Consider the following 16391-nt stretch of genomic DNA (forward strand, 5'->3'; position numbering starts at 1 on the left):
GGAAAACTGCTTATTATTCAGTGACTTTTCAATCAGTTCAGAAGAATGACAAAACCCACAAAACCAGAACACAAGTATCAGGAAGGCTTATGTTACATAAAATATATATTTACCTTTCTTCAGCTGCTGGTAACATTCCTCTAGTTTCTGACAAGTCAACTTGAAGTGATCAAGAAAACCATTCAAGCTCTCTTGAATAAAGTTTGGAGGCATGGGCTGAGACATGAGTGTCCTGCAGGTGGCTTTCAGGTGTTCTAATTGTGGAGTCAGGCTTAGAAGATGAGTTAGCTCCCGCTGTGAAAGGTAAAAAAAACCCCAAATCTCACATTTTTTTTGTTAACACAAAGATTTAAGTAAGCTACTACAGCACAGCTCCTCCACATTACTAGGGCAAAAACATTAAAGCACTCCTGTAACACAAGTACCAAAATCTTCCAGCCAAATTTGGATGCTCTGGATGCCTCAGAAGTTTTGAGTAACCTTACTGACTAGGCTAAGCTCCTCTGGGACATTCTGTGCTCCTAACAGCTTTAAATCAAAATTTTTGCCAGACTTACCTGGCATAAGTCCTTCAGGACTGCTGAGGGCTGTGATGCTGAAGAAGCCTCATTTTTAAGCCAGCCATCCTTCTCAATTACAGTCTTCTCAAGATCACTCATTTCCTTAAAATAAGCATTTATATCTTCCTGGTACTTCATCTTTCTGGCCATTTCTTCCAGATGTTGAACCACATCTTTCCACTCTGACAATATTTTCTCCATCAAAGTTTTTACATCCACTGTAGAAAGTCCTTCTAAAAAAGATTATATAAATTATTGTTACATTAACTGCAACATATTATGATTAACAGGCATTTAACCTTTCCTGTTTTCAGATACAGATGCACATTTGCATTAACATGCAAAATACTCTGATTCCAAGTCCTCTACCTATAAAACTGTACTTATTACTAACAGTGTTTCAGCTTTTTATTTCCACATTAATAGTAAAATTAAGAGATATTCCATTTCCATTATTTCTCTTTGATGACTTTTGGATTTATAACAACGCACTATCTCTTGACCATCATGACTCTCATATCAACTCTAAATGTTGATATGTAGATTTCAGTAAAATAGGTTTTATTTAAGTAGACCTCTAGTGAGTTTTGGCTTTTTTTAATGATCCTAAATCTATGTAAATCCGTAAAGAAAAAGGGAAGTAGCAAGCTGAAAGGCAGCAATCAATTCACTGAAAAGGTAGATGGAAATCCTGTCATCCTGGGAGAGATAGGGAACAATGACTAACCATGTCACATAGTGTGCAGATATGATTAATAACTAGGTAATATGGATAGCTACAAAAGCAACATGACAAAACAAAGTTATTTCCCACTTAGAGTGACTACGTGAAGTACTTGCTACACCATCTTTTTGACAAATCAATGCCTTACTTGAGCAGCAGACCTGAACACACCTCCCACCCATTCCTTGTTCTTTTATTTCCAGTACCTTCCTACCATTCCAAGTTTCCAATGCAGAATCTCTTTCAAGGTATCACCTTATTTGTATAAGGCACATTTGGGTCATTTGGACTTAAAAGTTCTATCATTTAAATTGGAGTATAAGGAGGGGTCTGTTTACTGCTCTGCTTTAGCAGAAGCAGAGCCCAGTGCTCTGGCCAGGGCAGCTGGCCAGCTGGCTGCAAGGGCACTTAAGGCTCTGTTCCATAGATCCTCCCTGTGTTTCACATGCTGGCCATGCACTTGGCATGTCTCTGACACAGCGGCACAGTGGCTGCAGCCAGACATGTAAGAGAAGCATGCATGCAGTGACTAGTCACTGCCATTGCAGCACAGCCTGTATGTGCCCCAGAAGGGAAATGGATGCAATCACACACAGCAGTGCTGTGTGTTACTGCGCACAGGTGTAACTGTACCTGCTTTTGCAGAGAAAGGCTGTAATTCTAAGCTGGACAAAACATACTAGCAGAATTTGCTTATACAAAGCAGTTTTTGAACTGCATTTCCTGTTAGGATCAGCAGACACTGATTTCATAGCCATAAGCTATCACAACTTGAGAGGTGTATGAAAGAGAGAGAGGGAGGGGAGGGAGGATCTCTGTCCGGGTTTGAAGACAAATAACAGTTACAAATTTGTATAATCTAAACAGAAGGTCAAATCAGTGGCTTCGAGTCATCAGATTCAGGGCAACAGCACCCACTGTAAAATGCTTCTGCTGTAGTAGGCAAGGAGGGGAAGACCAGAGATGCTTAGCAGATTGTGGCATCCAGGCAAAGGGGCTGGCTGGAAAAATATTTGACAGTTGAGCAATCAAATGGAAATTGGCATTTTCCAAAAGGAAATGCTGGGTCAGTGATACCAGTTTTCACCTGTCTGAATGTTACCAGTCACAGCAGCTTCACCAGCGGCAAAGTGCATAGTGAATCCTACAGACTGTAGGATTGTATGAAGAGCTCTTTTATAAGTCACATTTCACTGATGGAGTTTTGTCAGATTATGAAACAAAATCTTGGCAATACATAAAGATTCATCTTTCACTGATGTTAATTATAAGTTTCCAGGAACAAGTGTTTTAATTGACAATCAATCATTTTCTCAAGGATGTAGGCTTCTCTGTTGCCTTTGAACCATAAATTCCAACTGCACCATCAAAACATAATGACAGGTTTTACAAAAAGAGAAAACTATGAATACACACTTACCAAGCCTCAATTTGGTTTCAAAATTTCCACTTAAGGCAGTAATATTTTTTATTTTTATACTCAATATGTCCACACATATTAAGATGAAAGCAACTCCTTCCCCCCAAAACACGTTACCGTCATTTTAAGAATTTGTTTCTATTTTAACAAAAATAACATTAAAAGGTTGCAAATGAACACATACGTTGAAGAATATTAATATTGCTTTTCTATAAGCTTTAGTAGAAACAAAACACATATCAATAACTAGTAATAGTAAAGATTACCAGTGTCTCTGAAGGAAAGAAAATGGCAGGAGAGGGAAGGAATACATCACGATACTTCACTGGAGGTAGTGTACCTGGCACTACTTATTTCCTGACAACTCCTCTGATTAATTTACAGAACAGAAAAACCTTCTAGTTTCTTACCCTTTCCCAGTTGATCCAAAATAACATGTCCACTTCGTTTCAGTTCATCTAACTTTTGGCTTTTTTCAATCCTTTCTTTTTCCATCACCTACAAAGTGAAACCCGAAAGAATACAGAGAGGGTAATTTTTCTTCACCTCCCCAACCCCAAGGAACATTTGTTTTCCCACTACTACCCAAAACACATTCCAGTTTTCTTGGATACAGCACTTTCTAACATGCATGTTAGTCCTGCTTCTTCAGAAAACAAATGCAAAAGGAGTTGGCTCTCACAAGTACCAGGAAAGCAAGAGACTAATACAACATCAGGAATAAAATATTGTTAAAAGGGTTGACAATCCTGCTATGGGAAATCAGATACCAGCACACTAGCAAAAGAAGTCACTTGTGGTCAAAAATTGTAATAACTTCATGTGAAACAGTGAAGGAAATACTTTTTAAAACAGTCCACCTCTATAGTTTCTAATGAGATTTCCAGAAGGAAAATCTCTGTTCACTAGATGTCCAGCTGGCAAGAACTACAGCCCACTAGTAACCCACTCTCATACGCTCTACTGCTTCACTCTCCTTCATAAAGAAATGGTGAGGGAAATCCTATGCAACTACCAAGATTTTTAGATAAACAAGTTTCTCCCTCAAGGCATACCTATTGGTGAATTGTGTGAGCCAAGAGGAAAGCTGAGTTTCTCAGCCACCAGACCACAACTTTAATACCCTCTGAGATTACAATAAACTATCTCAAAATTAAAGTATTTTCAAAAGTAATGTCCAAGGTCATTACTCTGGTTTTGATTCGCTAAAGTATAGCAGCCTTCCAGCACTTGAAAGGGGCCTACAGGAAAGCTGGGGAGGGCTTTTCATCAGAGAAAACAGTGATAGGAAAAGGGGTAATGGTTTTAAACTGAGAGAGAGGAGACTTAGGTTAGATATTAGGAAGAAATTCTTCACTATAATGGTGGTGAAGAACTGGAATGGGTTGCCCAGAGGGGTTGTTGATGCCTCATCCCTGGAAGTTTTTAAGGCCAGGTTGGATGAGGTTTTGTGCAACCTGCTCTAGTGGTAGGTTCCCTGCTCATGGCAGGAAGGTTGGAACTTCATGATCTTTGAGATCCCTTCCAACCTTAATGATTCTATGATAGTATATTCAGAAGCAACATGCATTTATTTGCAGAGTTGGGAAGGACAAACAGTGTCCTACCTAATTAGAGCCCAATAATTTAAAAACAGTGCAGTTCATGGGAACCTCATGTTTCTCTTGGAGCTTATTTTATAAAGAGTTACAAATACTCATACAGTTCTATAGATAAACTATTGGGAGGGTTGTTTTGGGTTTTATTTCCAACAGTACTGCCATTCCAAATATTCCTACTGGTACCATTTTGGACTTTTAGGTAGTCTCCTTATAGATATTTGTAAGCATTGTCTTTGATTGCAAAAGAATCAAATCTAGCAGGTCCTGCTAAAGCTCCAGTAAGCCTTCATTAACAAAACATGCTCAAGGACCAAAAAAGCCAAGAACACATTCCTGAAATAGAAGAAAGTTTAAATAGTTATTTCATGGCTCCCATAGGATCCTGTAAAATTCTGTATTCTGTCTTGCAGTTCAGTAATACCATATATAAATTGTAACTCTCAGGTTTTCTCCAAAATTAATAGAGCAAACATGTCCAAACACTGTAACAATAGAACACTTTGGACCCTGCATGTTACACAGTGTGTGCAGAATGTCACAGCCTTACTCAAGGGGTCTGAGCAGCCCACTGGCCCATCTCTGTCAAAATTATGAAAGCAGTGTCAAACAAGTTAATTTCCAACTGTGAAACATGAAGACAAAATATGCTGCTTAGTGGAAAATATACTAATCCTGAAGACAGACATCTATCAGAGCTCCAAAGGAGACATCAGTAATACAAGTTTTTTAAATCTCCTATGGATTGTGCAACCCAACACCAGCAAAAGTTTGTGTCCAGCTGATCAGAGATTTCCATGCGTGTCCAGTTCTGTATAACTAAAGGATCTAATCCTCAAAAAGCATGTTGATAAGCCCACACATCGAGCTGACAGACAGTGTGGAGACAAAATATACTATTGACTGGAACATTTTCTACCCCCTCATTTTACCTTCAACTTTTCTTTCACATTTGAAGTGTCTCTCATCTTCTTGTACTCTTTGATGTCTGCAGCCTGAATGGCAGATCTTGATTTTGAAATCCAGTTCAAGAGCTCAGTACTTTCAGCATCAAACCTGGTTTAAAAGGTGAGACATTTCTTTTATTTTTTTCTGTCATTTTTTCCTATTCAGTCACTTTCCCTTAAAAATCAAACATCTTAAAGTTCAGTACATTTCTCAATCCCAAAACAGCAAGGCTGCACAGAAGATTCACATTTCTTGTATTGCTAATCACAGGCAATAGGACAGAGACAGCCTTTCAAAAAACTGCCACAGTATAAGTTATGTCCATGGCATCAGCCTTTGGGAGCAAATTAAGAATACATGGTGCAATTTATTTTAATATTTTTTTTCATACATATCTTCATGCAAACTATTACTGTTTCTTTTAATATATCACTCAATGCTGAGTTATTTTGAAAGGAATAAACTAAAGCTCAGGAACAAGACAAATAAGAATTACAGCTCTAGATGTTGTGAAAGTCTGCAACACTAGTCTAAAGAAAAAGCTAGCAGTTTAAGCACCCATGGCACTCACTGTTGACAAACCTTCTTTGAATTCTTAGCTGACTAAAGATTAGCTTATAGCGTATTTTTGGCTGCAGTTGGACATGTCTATACTAACATAACCTTCTTATGCCTAAAACCTCCAAGCTAAAACCCACCAACAAAAAACTCAAAAACACAAAGGAAAAAAACCACAACTCCCAAATTAATGACACTGCACAGAACTTGAGAGGACACATATACTATACAGACCGCAAATCAGTATAATATTACAATTATACTGATTAACACAGTGCAAATCTTAACAAGGAATAACAGCCTACCAACAAATGCAAAAGTCACTGTTAGCCACTCAAAGCTCTCATGGGAAAACCTGCAAAGTTCTAGTTCTTGGCCATTTGCTGGTTTCAACATAAACAACTGGGATCAGGCAAAAGCACCAGCAAGTTTAACCTACTTTAACTGACTCCAGTCCTTAATACAGTTTGAACTCTGGGAAAAAAGATAATCACTTTTACTTTCCAAGTCTAAATTAGTTTCTATGACTCCTGAGGCAGAGAAAAGGGCTGCAGAGAGATGGGTTGCTGACTGGGTTACTGCCCTGGGATGCTCATGTGCACATATCACCCCCACAAAGGCTTGGAGGATAGGACCAGGGTCCTCAAGAGGGTTTGGGCAGGTTCCTCACACCTTCAAACCTCCATTCCAGAAAAATGAAGAGAACACCTCTTCCTCACTGTGTGAACACACATCACCTAGCACAGTGATAGGGTAAATTTAGATTAGACATTAGAAAGAAATTCTTTAGTGTGAGAGTGGTGAGATACTGGAAGAGGTTGCCCAGGGAAGTTGTGGATGCCCCCTCCTTGAGAGGGTTCAAGGCCAGGTTGGATGGGGCTTGGAGCAACCTGGTCTAGAGGAAGGTGTCCCTGCCCATGCAGGGGGGTTGGAACTAGATGATCTTTAAAGTTCCTTCCAACTCAAACCATTCTATGGTTCTGTACATGCAAATCAGTCAGTCACTCCAGATATACTAGTGAAAGGAGACATCACTGTACTAAACAACAGGGATATGAAATATGTTCAAGGGTTTTTTTGTGCAGTTTCTCCCATTTCCCCCATATATTTTATGGAGATTAGAAATAAATAATAAATCAATCAAAATACCTGGCACTTTCACAACACCTTTTAACCAAATATGAGAATATGCTTTTTCCAAAAGAAAGCAAATATAATTAATTATATCTTTCAACAAAGGAACCAAAGTACAAAGGAGTAAAGACCTGCTTTTTCTGAGAAACAAAACAGCCCCAATTCTCTTTGAAATTAATGGATGCTGGAGTCTTTCTGCTGCTCTGAAACACGGCTGTACATAACATTCCCTTCCCCAGTCCCCAGTCCCGACCTCACGAACACAAATTAAGTACTCCTTGCTTGCATAAAAGAAGAATCAAAAGTCACAACCATGAGATCATAGAATCATTGAACTATTCAGGTTGGAAAAGACCCTTGGGATCACTGAGTCCAACGATCATCCCTACTCTAAAAAGTTCTCTCCTAAACCGTATCCACCAACATGACCCTTATCCTCCAAACAACCCTTAAACACATCCAGGGATGGTGACTCAACCACCTCCCTAGGCAGTCTATCCCAGTGTCTAACCACTCCTTCTGTGGAAAAAAAATAATTCCTAATGCGAATGCGAGTCTATGTAGTATCTAGCAAGGAAAGGAAAACAAAAATTACATATACTTACTTTTTCTTTGCTTCACTGTCCCCTGGGATTTGCCTTTTCTTTGGGGGTGGTGGTGGGGGCAATTCCTGTTTGGTTTGTTTAACCACTACATGTTCCTTCAATGATGTTGTTTCTGCAGCAGTCTTCTGTGAAACCTGTGACATCCCTACACTTCCTACAGCTTGAGCTACCTATACAAAATAATTCAGCAAAAGTGTTAAATGCCATTCCTAACACAGAAGCTGAACTGCTGTTGCTTAGTTCCCTTTATTTGTCATCCATAAAAGTCCATTAATTCACTCCTACAAATAACCATGTCATGAAGCACCTTCATCAGAGATGCACTGCACAGAAAAACTTCATTTGTCTCATTTTACCAGATGCAAAAAACACATCAAAATTCTCAGTTCACCTAAAATTTTATGCCAGTCCAAGTGAACTCAAATTGGCAAAATAAACACTGTATCTATTTTATTTCACAACTGCTTGCTTCACTGAAAGAATCAAGGTTCTTTGGGTTTATTAACATACACTTGAATTTTAGACTCATACCCCATAAAACCAAGCCTACCTCTCAGAAAGAGCTGATACACAGTGAATTTGACCTAAAAACTCACTCAAGTCAATAGAAACCTTCCACAGTCTTTAATGGGTTATAAACTAAGTCCCATTGGAATCAACCTGTAAGTTCTAAGTATATGCTTGATATTCAGGGAGAGTGAAAGAATGAAGACAGAATTTGGCACTCCCCAGTGCTTTGACTCAGAACAACAAATTAAAGCCACATGACTGAAATGGATCCTTATTCCGACTGCACAACTCTTTCACTATACACTAAATGCATCATGAATCAGTCCCACAGCCTTCACCATAATAACATTTTAATACCACAAAAAAGGGACATATGAGTCCTAAAACTGTCAAACAAAATTCTCACAGAAGCCAACGGGAGTTCTGTCTAAATAAAAACATGACCAAGCACTCAAAATACTAAACTAAACATTTAACAATCCAGCTTGGCTATCATCGTTACATATCAAACAAACAACTACTCTATTTTCAACAGATGAGAAATCATACTCACAGAGCATAAATGCTTGTATGACTCCCATTTGTTTATCTATTCTGGGTTTGGGGTTTTGTCTTTGTTTTCTTTTAGTATCAGATTTAATCCAGTCCCAGCACTCTTACAGTGTTTAAAGGGATTTGCATTGACTGATTGATAATACATGGCAAGCCTGTTTTAGTCATCAGAAAAATGAAGCTTAATCTGTGTAAAAAAGGAGTAACAGGACTAGTCAGGTTAACAACTTGGGGTTTCAAAGGCCCAAAACTGCAGATAGGTTTGTCAGCAGATAAAGTCAGTCCCATGTGACAGAACACTCACCTACCTCTCTAGCCTCATGACAAGAACTCACATGGGCAATTTTGCTGACACTATCAATGACGTTTGCATACATACAGACAACTAAACAGCTAAAAAGTAACAAAGCCTTGTAAAGTACCTGGTTAGAGTAATCCTCTAGCTTCTGAACCAAACTGTCCCACCTCTGAGTTAGTTCTTCTTGATCCTGGTCAATTTTACTGGAGACTCTGCCATTCCCAAGGATTTGGGCCACATCCTGACCTAGCTCATTCAGCTGGTCTAGTGTTTGCCGCTTCATACCCATGTCCTCTTTTAAAATCTGAAGTTCAAAGAAAACATTAAAAGATGACATTAAGTATTCTGCCATCCCTTAGCTTTTAATTCCATGATGAGTCAGATACATCATAGATTTCAAAACGGTTCTGTTGTGTAATGAAGCACTAACAGAAACTTCAAAAAGCACATAAATGAAAAAGCTCCTAGAGCAGTCAGCAGTATGTCTTGAGTAACAGTTACAAATTATTAGTTCTGGTACAAAATGCAACAATGTATTTTAAAAAATAAAAACCACAAACCCACACTTTGGAACAAACAGCTCACTGGTGGCCTGCAATAAACTCCAAACTCTGTCAAAAACTCAGGATAATTGCTTCAAAGTTTGGTACACCGGCCTGGAATGGTCATGGAGTAAGTAGCACAGATTTTTTAAATTCAAGTGAAATAATATGGCAAGGAGATAATATTGTCCTAGATTCCAAAGTATTACACATTCACAGCTTCTACGGTGCAAAAAATGATAACTTGCCATTCATTTAGGTCATAAGACTTCACAGGATAGAGCAGGATAATGATACTCACTGCTAGTTTTCGAACATTCACACTAAGGTCTGTTTGATCTTTGAAGTTGCTTGTCTGGACCTTGCTCAAAGCCTCTTCTTTCTCAGTTAACCAAGCTTTCAATAAGCACTGCAGATCATAAGAAAAATAGTACAAGAAAATACTAAGTTTGTCAAACAGCTATTGACAATTCCTTCTCTAAGATCATTGCACAGATTTCAAAGCACAGTTCTGCAGTCTTTATGCAGGAATTCCAGTTGGCATTAACAAAAAGGGGACAAAATATATCTGGTGATCAGGGAAGTAAGTAATCCTTTCTATTAAAACAATGCCAACAAAAACATTTCTCAATATATCAGAACACAATGCCCAAAGTTACTTATAGTGAGCAGATACGCGCAATGAAGCTGATGCAGGACTTCTAATGTATACTGGAATTAGATGTATCAAAATGTAAAGAATGCTTTCTTTCATTCTCTGCTGTTCTTCCTTGGTGATTCCAGCCATTACAAATATTTTCTCACAGAAGCTACACTACTAATAACTCAGTGCTATTTTAGTCCAGGCAATCAGTCAGAGACTCAGTCACCTCCTTGTTTAAATGCACCTACTTCCAATTGCAAAGTGACTTTCGCAACCACTGCCTCATTAACTGTGGAAAGCTGGAGCTGTCTGCTCTGGACAGTAGTAACTCAAGGATCTTGAACATACTCCATTTTGCTAGGAAATCTATCCTGGGTCTCACTTCAGCCACACAACACTCCTAGGGAAACTCCAGCAGTAACTGTCCAGTATCAGGAAGGATTTTAAACGTTTGATATTATGTTGCAAATTTTCTGTTGCTGCCCCTGTGCGGCCATCTCGGTAGACTGGAATGTCCAGCTTTCCACCAAGTTCAGCTGCACAGACACTGGCACACTGCTACTCCTCTGTGTTTAAAAAAATAAAGTGATACAGCGAGGCAGACCTCTGTTCTTTGAACGGCACACTTTACAACAGCCACCAGGCTCCTCAGTGAAGCTGTGTATTTTTTTATTTGTCCCAGAACTGCAGCAACTTTTGGGCAAAAGGGGTAAAGCAGTTTACATTGCTAATATAAACCAATAAGCAAAATGTATAGATAGAAAACACAATGGTGGTGGAAGTGCCATAAGTCTGTATGAAACAAAATTATAATACCACATACTCCCTGGAAGAATTACTCTGGCATTCCAGCCAACATATTTTATGAGTAAGAGGATCTTAAAAACCCTTCAGTGTATTCAATTAATTTCTGCTAAATCAGCAGCTGAAGATAACTCTGCCTAGAAAACTGAAACATAATTATCACAGTGCTAAGAAATATCTGGCACTGATTGAGAAATTTGTTTCCTGAGTGGTAAGAATTGTGTTGACTTGGCAATGTGGTTTCGAAAAATTTTCTAGGCAGCCACAAAAAGGCTGATGTATTGTTGTTGCTCATCTTTCCATCTGGTTGGATTAAATGGAAAAACGACAGAACGTAAATGTTGTAGTTATTTTTGTGTTAACAAAGTGTTTGTATTGAAGCTTCTAATTAGCTTCAAATAATAATTTTTGTAGGTGACTTTATAATTCTTCAGGGCAGAGAACTGTAATTTGAACTTGTTGGTAAGAAATGCATTGTCCATAGTTGAACAATGAATGCAAATATAGGCTGATCTAAACTGCCTAATATAAACTGCTTCTTCATTACATGTATTATGACATTCTGCATTAAATAAACACAGATTATTTTTATTTTTTTTATTTTTACAGACCAACACAATTATACACAAATTAAAAAAGCTGAAACCAAAGCAACTCCAACAGATGACAAAAACTATCAGAGGGGTGGTATACGTCTCCTATAAGAAAAGGCTGAGAGCGTTGGGGTTGCTCAGCCTGGAAAACAGAAGGCCCCAGAGTGACCTTATAGCTGCCTTGCAATACTTAAAAGGGGCTTGTAAGAATTATTGGGACAAACTTTCTAGCATGGCCTATTGTGACAGAACAAGGGGCTATGGTTTTAAACTAAAAGAGGGTAGAGTCAGACCAGATATAAGGAAGAAATTTTTTTTACAATGACAGTGGTTATGAATCGCTGGAGCAGGTTGCCCAGAGAGTTGGTAAATGCCCTATCCCTGGAAGCATTCAAGGTTAGGCTGGATGGGGCTATGAGCAACCTGATCTAGTTGAAGATGTCACTGCTCATTGCAGAGGGGGCTGGACCAGATGATCTTTAAAGGTCCCTTCCAACCCAATCTATTCTATGATTCTATGATATACTTCACAATATTGCAATAGTCAATGAGTGGCCACTTTCCCCCAAAGGGTGGAAGAGGACAGAAAACATGTTCAGATATGGTCATAAAAACTGAGAGCACTTGAAGTCCATACCTGGACATACAGAATGAGGATTTTTGAGGAATCCTTATTTCTCAACTTATCTTCAAAGAATCATATCATAGAATGGTTTGAGTTGGAATGGACCTTAAAGATCATCTAGTTCCATGATGCATGGGCAAGGACACTTTCCAGGTTGCTCAAAGCCCAATCCAACCTGGCCTTGAACATTTACAGGGAGGAGGCATCAACCACCTCCCTGGGCAACATGTTTCAGAGTCACACCACCCTCAAAATAAAGAATTTCTTCCTCATGTATAACCTAAATCTACCCTCTTCCAGTTTGAAACCATTAGCCCTTGTCCTATCACTACATGCCCTTGTTAAGAGGTGCCAGAAAATGTTAGCACACCATTTTCTATATATACGTACACATATGCCAACACAGTAATTTAAAGAAATACATATAAATAGATACTTGGCACTGGATCAAACAGAATATGAAGATTGAATTCATATTCACAACAAGGTAGCAACTAGAACACATGAGCTTCAAATTCAGCTTATCGATATGCTGCAAATAGATACAGGAGGGGTCAGGAAGAACTATATATGCAACCTCAAAAAATGCACAATAAAACATTCCTGTCAAAGAAACCAGGTAGTAACTGATAGCAACAGCTGTATCAGCACTGTTGTACTTCTTTTACACGTCTAAACAATCTGGCTGTACAGCAGAGTTTTAAAAGTAGCTTACAGTGACAAATACTATCACTGAAGAAAACAAAACAACTTAAGTAAAGCCTTCAGAGGAAAAGCCATCGAATATTTTAATCTGAAATACAACACAAGGTCTAGCACTAGGCATGCAAACCTAACACATGCGGTTGTGTTACTACATTTTTAATGCTACCAGTTAATTTGTGTTTGAGCAGTATATTTAATATATACATAAAATGTGTGATATCAAAGACAATACTCACAGTGTCATCATCTTCACAATTCTACTCTTTGCCTAAACTCAGCAAAATGAGACAAGCTGCATGTTTTGCCATTTGGCAAAATGTTTTATGTTACCTATTCTGAAAACAGTATCTATTGATCAGTTGATTACCAGGTTGTGTACCTGTATCCATGTTGGAAGTACATATACCTCAATTAGAAAAATTTCTGTAATTGGCAAACCACCAAAAATACCTAGTGATTCATTGCCATTTTGCTTTTATGGATATTCCCACTTCTTGGCCATTTTGCAAGGTACCTTGGAAATTCTCTTACAAAGAGTTATAAACTTTCCCACTTAAATTTTGGAAGATACTTCTCTTGCAATGCATAGCTACTGTGCTCCTCAAGAAACACTGGGAACCCAAACAATAACAAAAATCTAGTATTTTGAAATTTTTTCCCAAGAGCTGTTACACCCTACTAAGAGATTTGGGTGGTGGTTGGGGTTTTTTTTAGCTTGCTTGGTTTATTTTTCTCTCCACAAATCAGCCAGTCATTCTGGGTACCTGAAGAGCAACTAACCTGTTCTTCCAGCAGCTCCTGCCATAAAGGCTGAATTTCTTGCAACTTGACCCGTCGCTCCTCAGTCCAGCGACAAACCGCCGTCCAGCGCTCACCCAGCCTCTAGAAAAGGAGGCAACGCTCATGAACATTCTCAAGCCTCACAAAGAAATTCAAAAATCAGATATTTAAAAGCATAATTTCTACTTCACAGTAACCTCCCCTTCTGCATCATGACTGCCTTGCCCATTATCCCCACTGCTGTACTGCACAAAGCCGGATGTTTAAACTTGCAAAAGAATTGACCTATGGCCTTATTGCTGAAGTCAGTGAGCTATTCCATTGACTTCAAAAGGAATTAACAAAGTAGCATGAATTCCATTTCACTACATTCTGTTTCACATTCCCTATATTTCAGGTTACAGTTTAACTTCTGACAAATAAAGAAAAATACTTCACATTAGATTCCCCAGATGATTTCTGCTCATGTCTTTAAATATTTTCTCCATCAGATTTTAACTTCTTAATGAAAATTACTTTTGTGAAATAAGAGTTGTACTGTGCATCTTCCCATTTTTATGAAACTGCTGAAAGGATACACTACAAAAGTGCCTAAGTCACTGGGAATGCAAACAGCTTGACTCAGAAGGAATTGAGCTTGAAAGTCACCAAAGCACTTTTGCAGCTTTTACCCTGAGTAAGTTTAATAATTCTTTATGTTCATATTACTTCTAAAAAATATTACTGTAAATTACATTCTAGAATAAATTGTGCTTAAACACTTCAGTGTTGATTAACCATTTTATGTAAAGGTTTGAAGTGCCTGCTACTACAGGTGAAAAAAGAAGGCTCTAACATTTTACCTGCAATTGTTCCTCTAGCATAGCTGTTGCACTTTCCCCACTGCTTTCGTCAACAATGACAACCATGTGTGTTAGGGAGTTTACTTTCACCTGTTCTGCCTCCAGGTCACTCTGCAGGCTCTAGAACAACAAATCAGGTTAACAACTTTTAATACATTTGCTAATCTGCTAATTTGGCCAAAGCAAGTGACACAACCGCTGTGGTAAAGCACTCAGATTCAACAGTTAGACAGACTGCCAATGGGAATCTGCATAGTTTAAGTAAATGGAAGCAAAAGACTTTCAGAAATTAACCCAAAACCATTCTGTGAAAATGTTGGAAAACACGAAGGAGTGTTTGCTATGCATCACACTTGACTAGGAGAATCATACAGCAACTGCATTGAATTTCTATATGAATACTGTTATAGGCAAGACAGCTTACATTTTTCTATAAAAAGCTACTATTGTTAATAAGCAGGTATCATAGGGCATGCCAAACAGGGGAAAATCGCTAAGAACATTTGGCCTTTAACAGTTGACAATATCATTCTTATAAGCATCCAGAGTGTGATAACTGATCATGACATTCAAAGACAATAGCTGAAAACTGCAGAAAGTATACTCTTCCAATTAGTTTGAAATCTGTAGATTCAAATATGCATATAACTTCTAGAAGAACAGATTCCATGGTTAAAGCTTTCCTCCAAAACATCTCTGCAAGATCAATATGCCTTTACAGTACTGTAAATACCATTTTTATCCCAGAATATCCTAAGATACTCTTTGAACAACATGCCTCAAACTCCCCAGACTTTGAAGATACAGGAAAAAAAAATGCAAACATGGGACAGAAAATCACAGACTAAAAATACTCCACAGTTCTTGCCCTGTGAGCTATGTCCCGTGCTGGGGAGAAGGTCAACCTCATCACTGAGTATGAAAATGAAAGCTGCCACCATGACAATATCAAAAGATCATCTTTCTCCTTCAAAAAATCACTGTAGGCTAGAGAGGCTCGACTCCCATCTAGAAACTTAACTGAGACAAACCACTTCCAAGACCTTGTGCACATCAGAGACCTGTGGTCTATGTCCCCCTTACAATGCATAGCAGAGCAATGACTAGAATCAGTGACTTGGGAGGCCCTTCCTGACAGTTTCAACTCTCACATTATTTTAATCTGCAAATCTCAAGCACACTGTAGCAATGCCTTCCCATCATTAAAGACAACTTTGTCCAGAGTACATTTCATACTGTCACTCACACCTACAATTTACCTGGAGAGGCCTCATTTCCTGCACAATTTTACCAACAGGTTTCACTTCCCACAAGAAGCAAAAATAACAGTTTCTACTCTAGACATCAGTGTTCGGTTAAGAAAGCACTTCCAGAAACTTCCAATTCCTTTCTATCCCATCATCACCCTTTTCTAAACATCAAATGCAACCCCTGAGCACAGAACCATATGTGACTTCTGACACAACACAGCTCCTCAGCTAAGGAACCCACCACCACACCCATCTTACTAACACTTCTCCCTTACATATTACATAACAGACAGAAAGGTTTACTTTATGTTCTTCCAGCTGTTTTTGAAGGCACTCCAAATCCTCTGCTAAGACCTGAGATTCCATCTTCTGAATGCGTTCTTCAGTGACCGTCAGCCAGTCAGACAGCTGCTGCAGCTGCTGCTTCTGGAGCTCCATCAGCATGTCATGCAGGCTGCAGGGGGAAGCACAGGCAGTTTTTCAGAAACAGCTTTCCCAAGGAAAGAGGCTAAGTTCTAGCTCCTATAGGGAAGAAGGCCATTCATAAATCTGTTAGCTATTATCAAATAATATTTTCACCACTAAGTATCCCTGTTTCTTTCTCAAGCAACAAAGTTAGTGAATTATACAATTTATACCAGGGAATATTCCTTGCAACAGGGAGTTGCCTCCCAAAGAGCCTCTACTGAGACTTGGCAAC

General features: G+C 38.6%; 1 protein-coding gene across 1 annotated transcript in view; it reads right to left on the reverse strand.

Annotated features, from left to right (window-relative positions):
- UTRN (utrophin) overlaps positions 1 to 16391 on the reverse strand; it is a 346073-nt gene that overhangs the window by 240344 nt on the left and 89338 nt on the right. The window contains exons 11-20 of the mRNA XM_010000014.1: positions 15995 to 16145; positions 14442 to 14561; positions 13600 to 13701; positions 9751 to 9858; positions 9032 to 9211; positions 7548 to 7717; positions 5235 to 5358; positions 3115 to 3202; positions 558 to 793; positions 114 to 294 (exon numbers count right to left, since the gene is read on the reverse strand). Coding sequence (XP_009998316.1) covers positions 114 to 294; positions 558 to 793; positions 3115 to 3202; positions 5235 to 5358; positions 7548 to 7717; positions 9032 to 9211; positions 9751 to 9858; positions 13600 to 13701; positions 14442 to 14561; positions 15995 to 16145 — 1460 coding nt within the window. The remainder of the gene's footprint in view (positions 1 to 113; positions 295 to 557; positions 794 to 3114; positions 3203 to 5234; positions 5359 to 7547; positions 7718 to 9031; positions 9212 to 9750; positions 9859 to 13599; positions 13702 to 14441; positions 14562 to 15994; positions 16146 to 16391) is intronic.

Source organism: Chaetura pelagica, unplaced genomic scaffold (assembly GCF_000747805.2).
Source record: "Chaetura pelagica isolate M959 unplaced genomic scaffold, ChaPel_1.0 scaffold135, whole genome shotgun sequence".
Lineage (NCBI taxonomy): Eukaryota > Metazoa > Chordata > Aves > Apodiformes > Apodidae > Chaetura > Chaetura pelagica.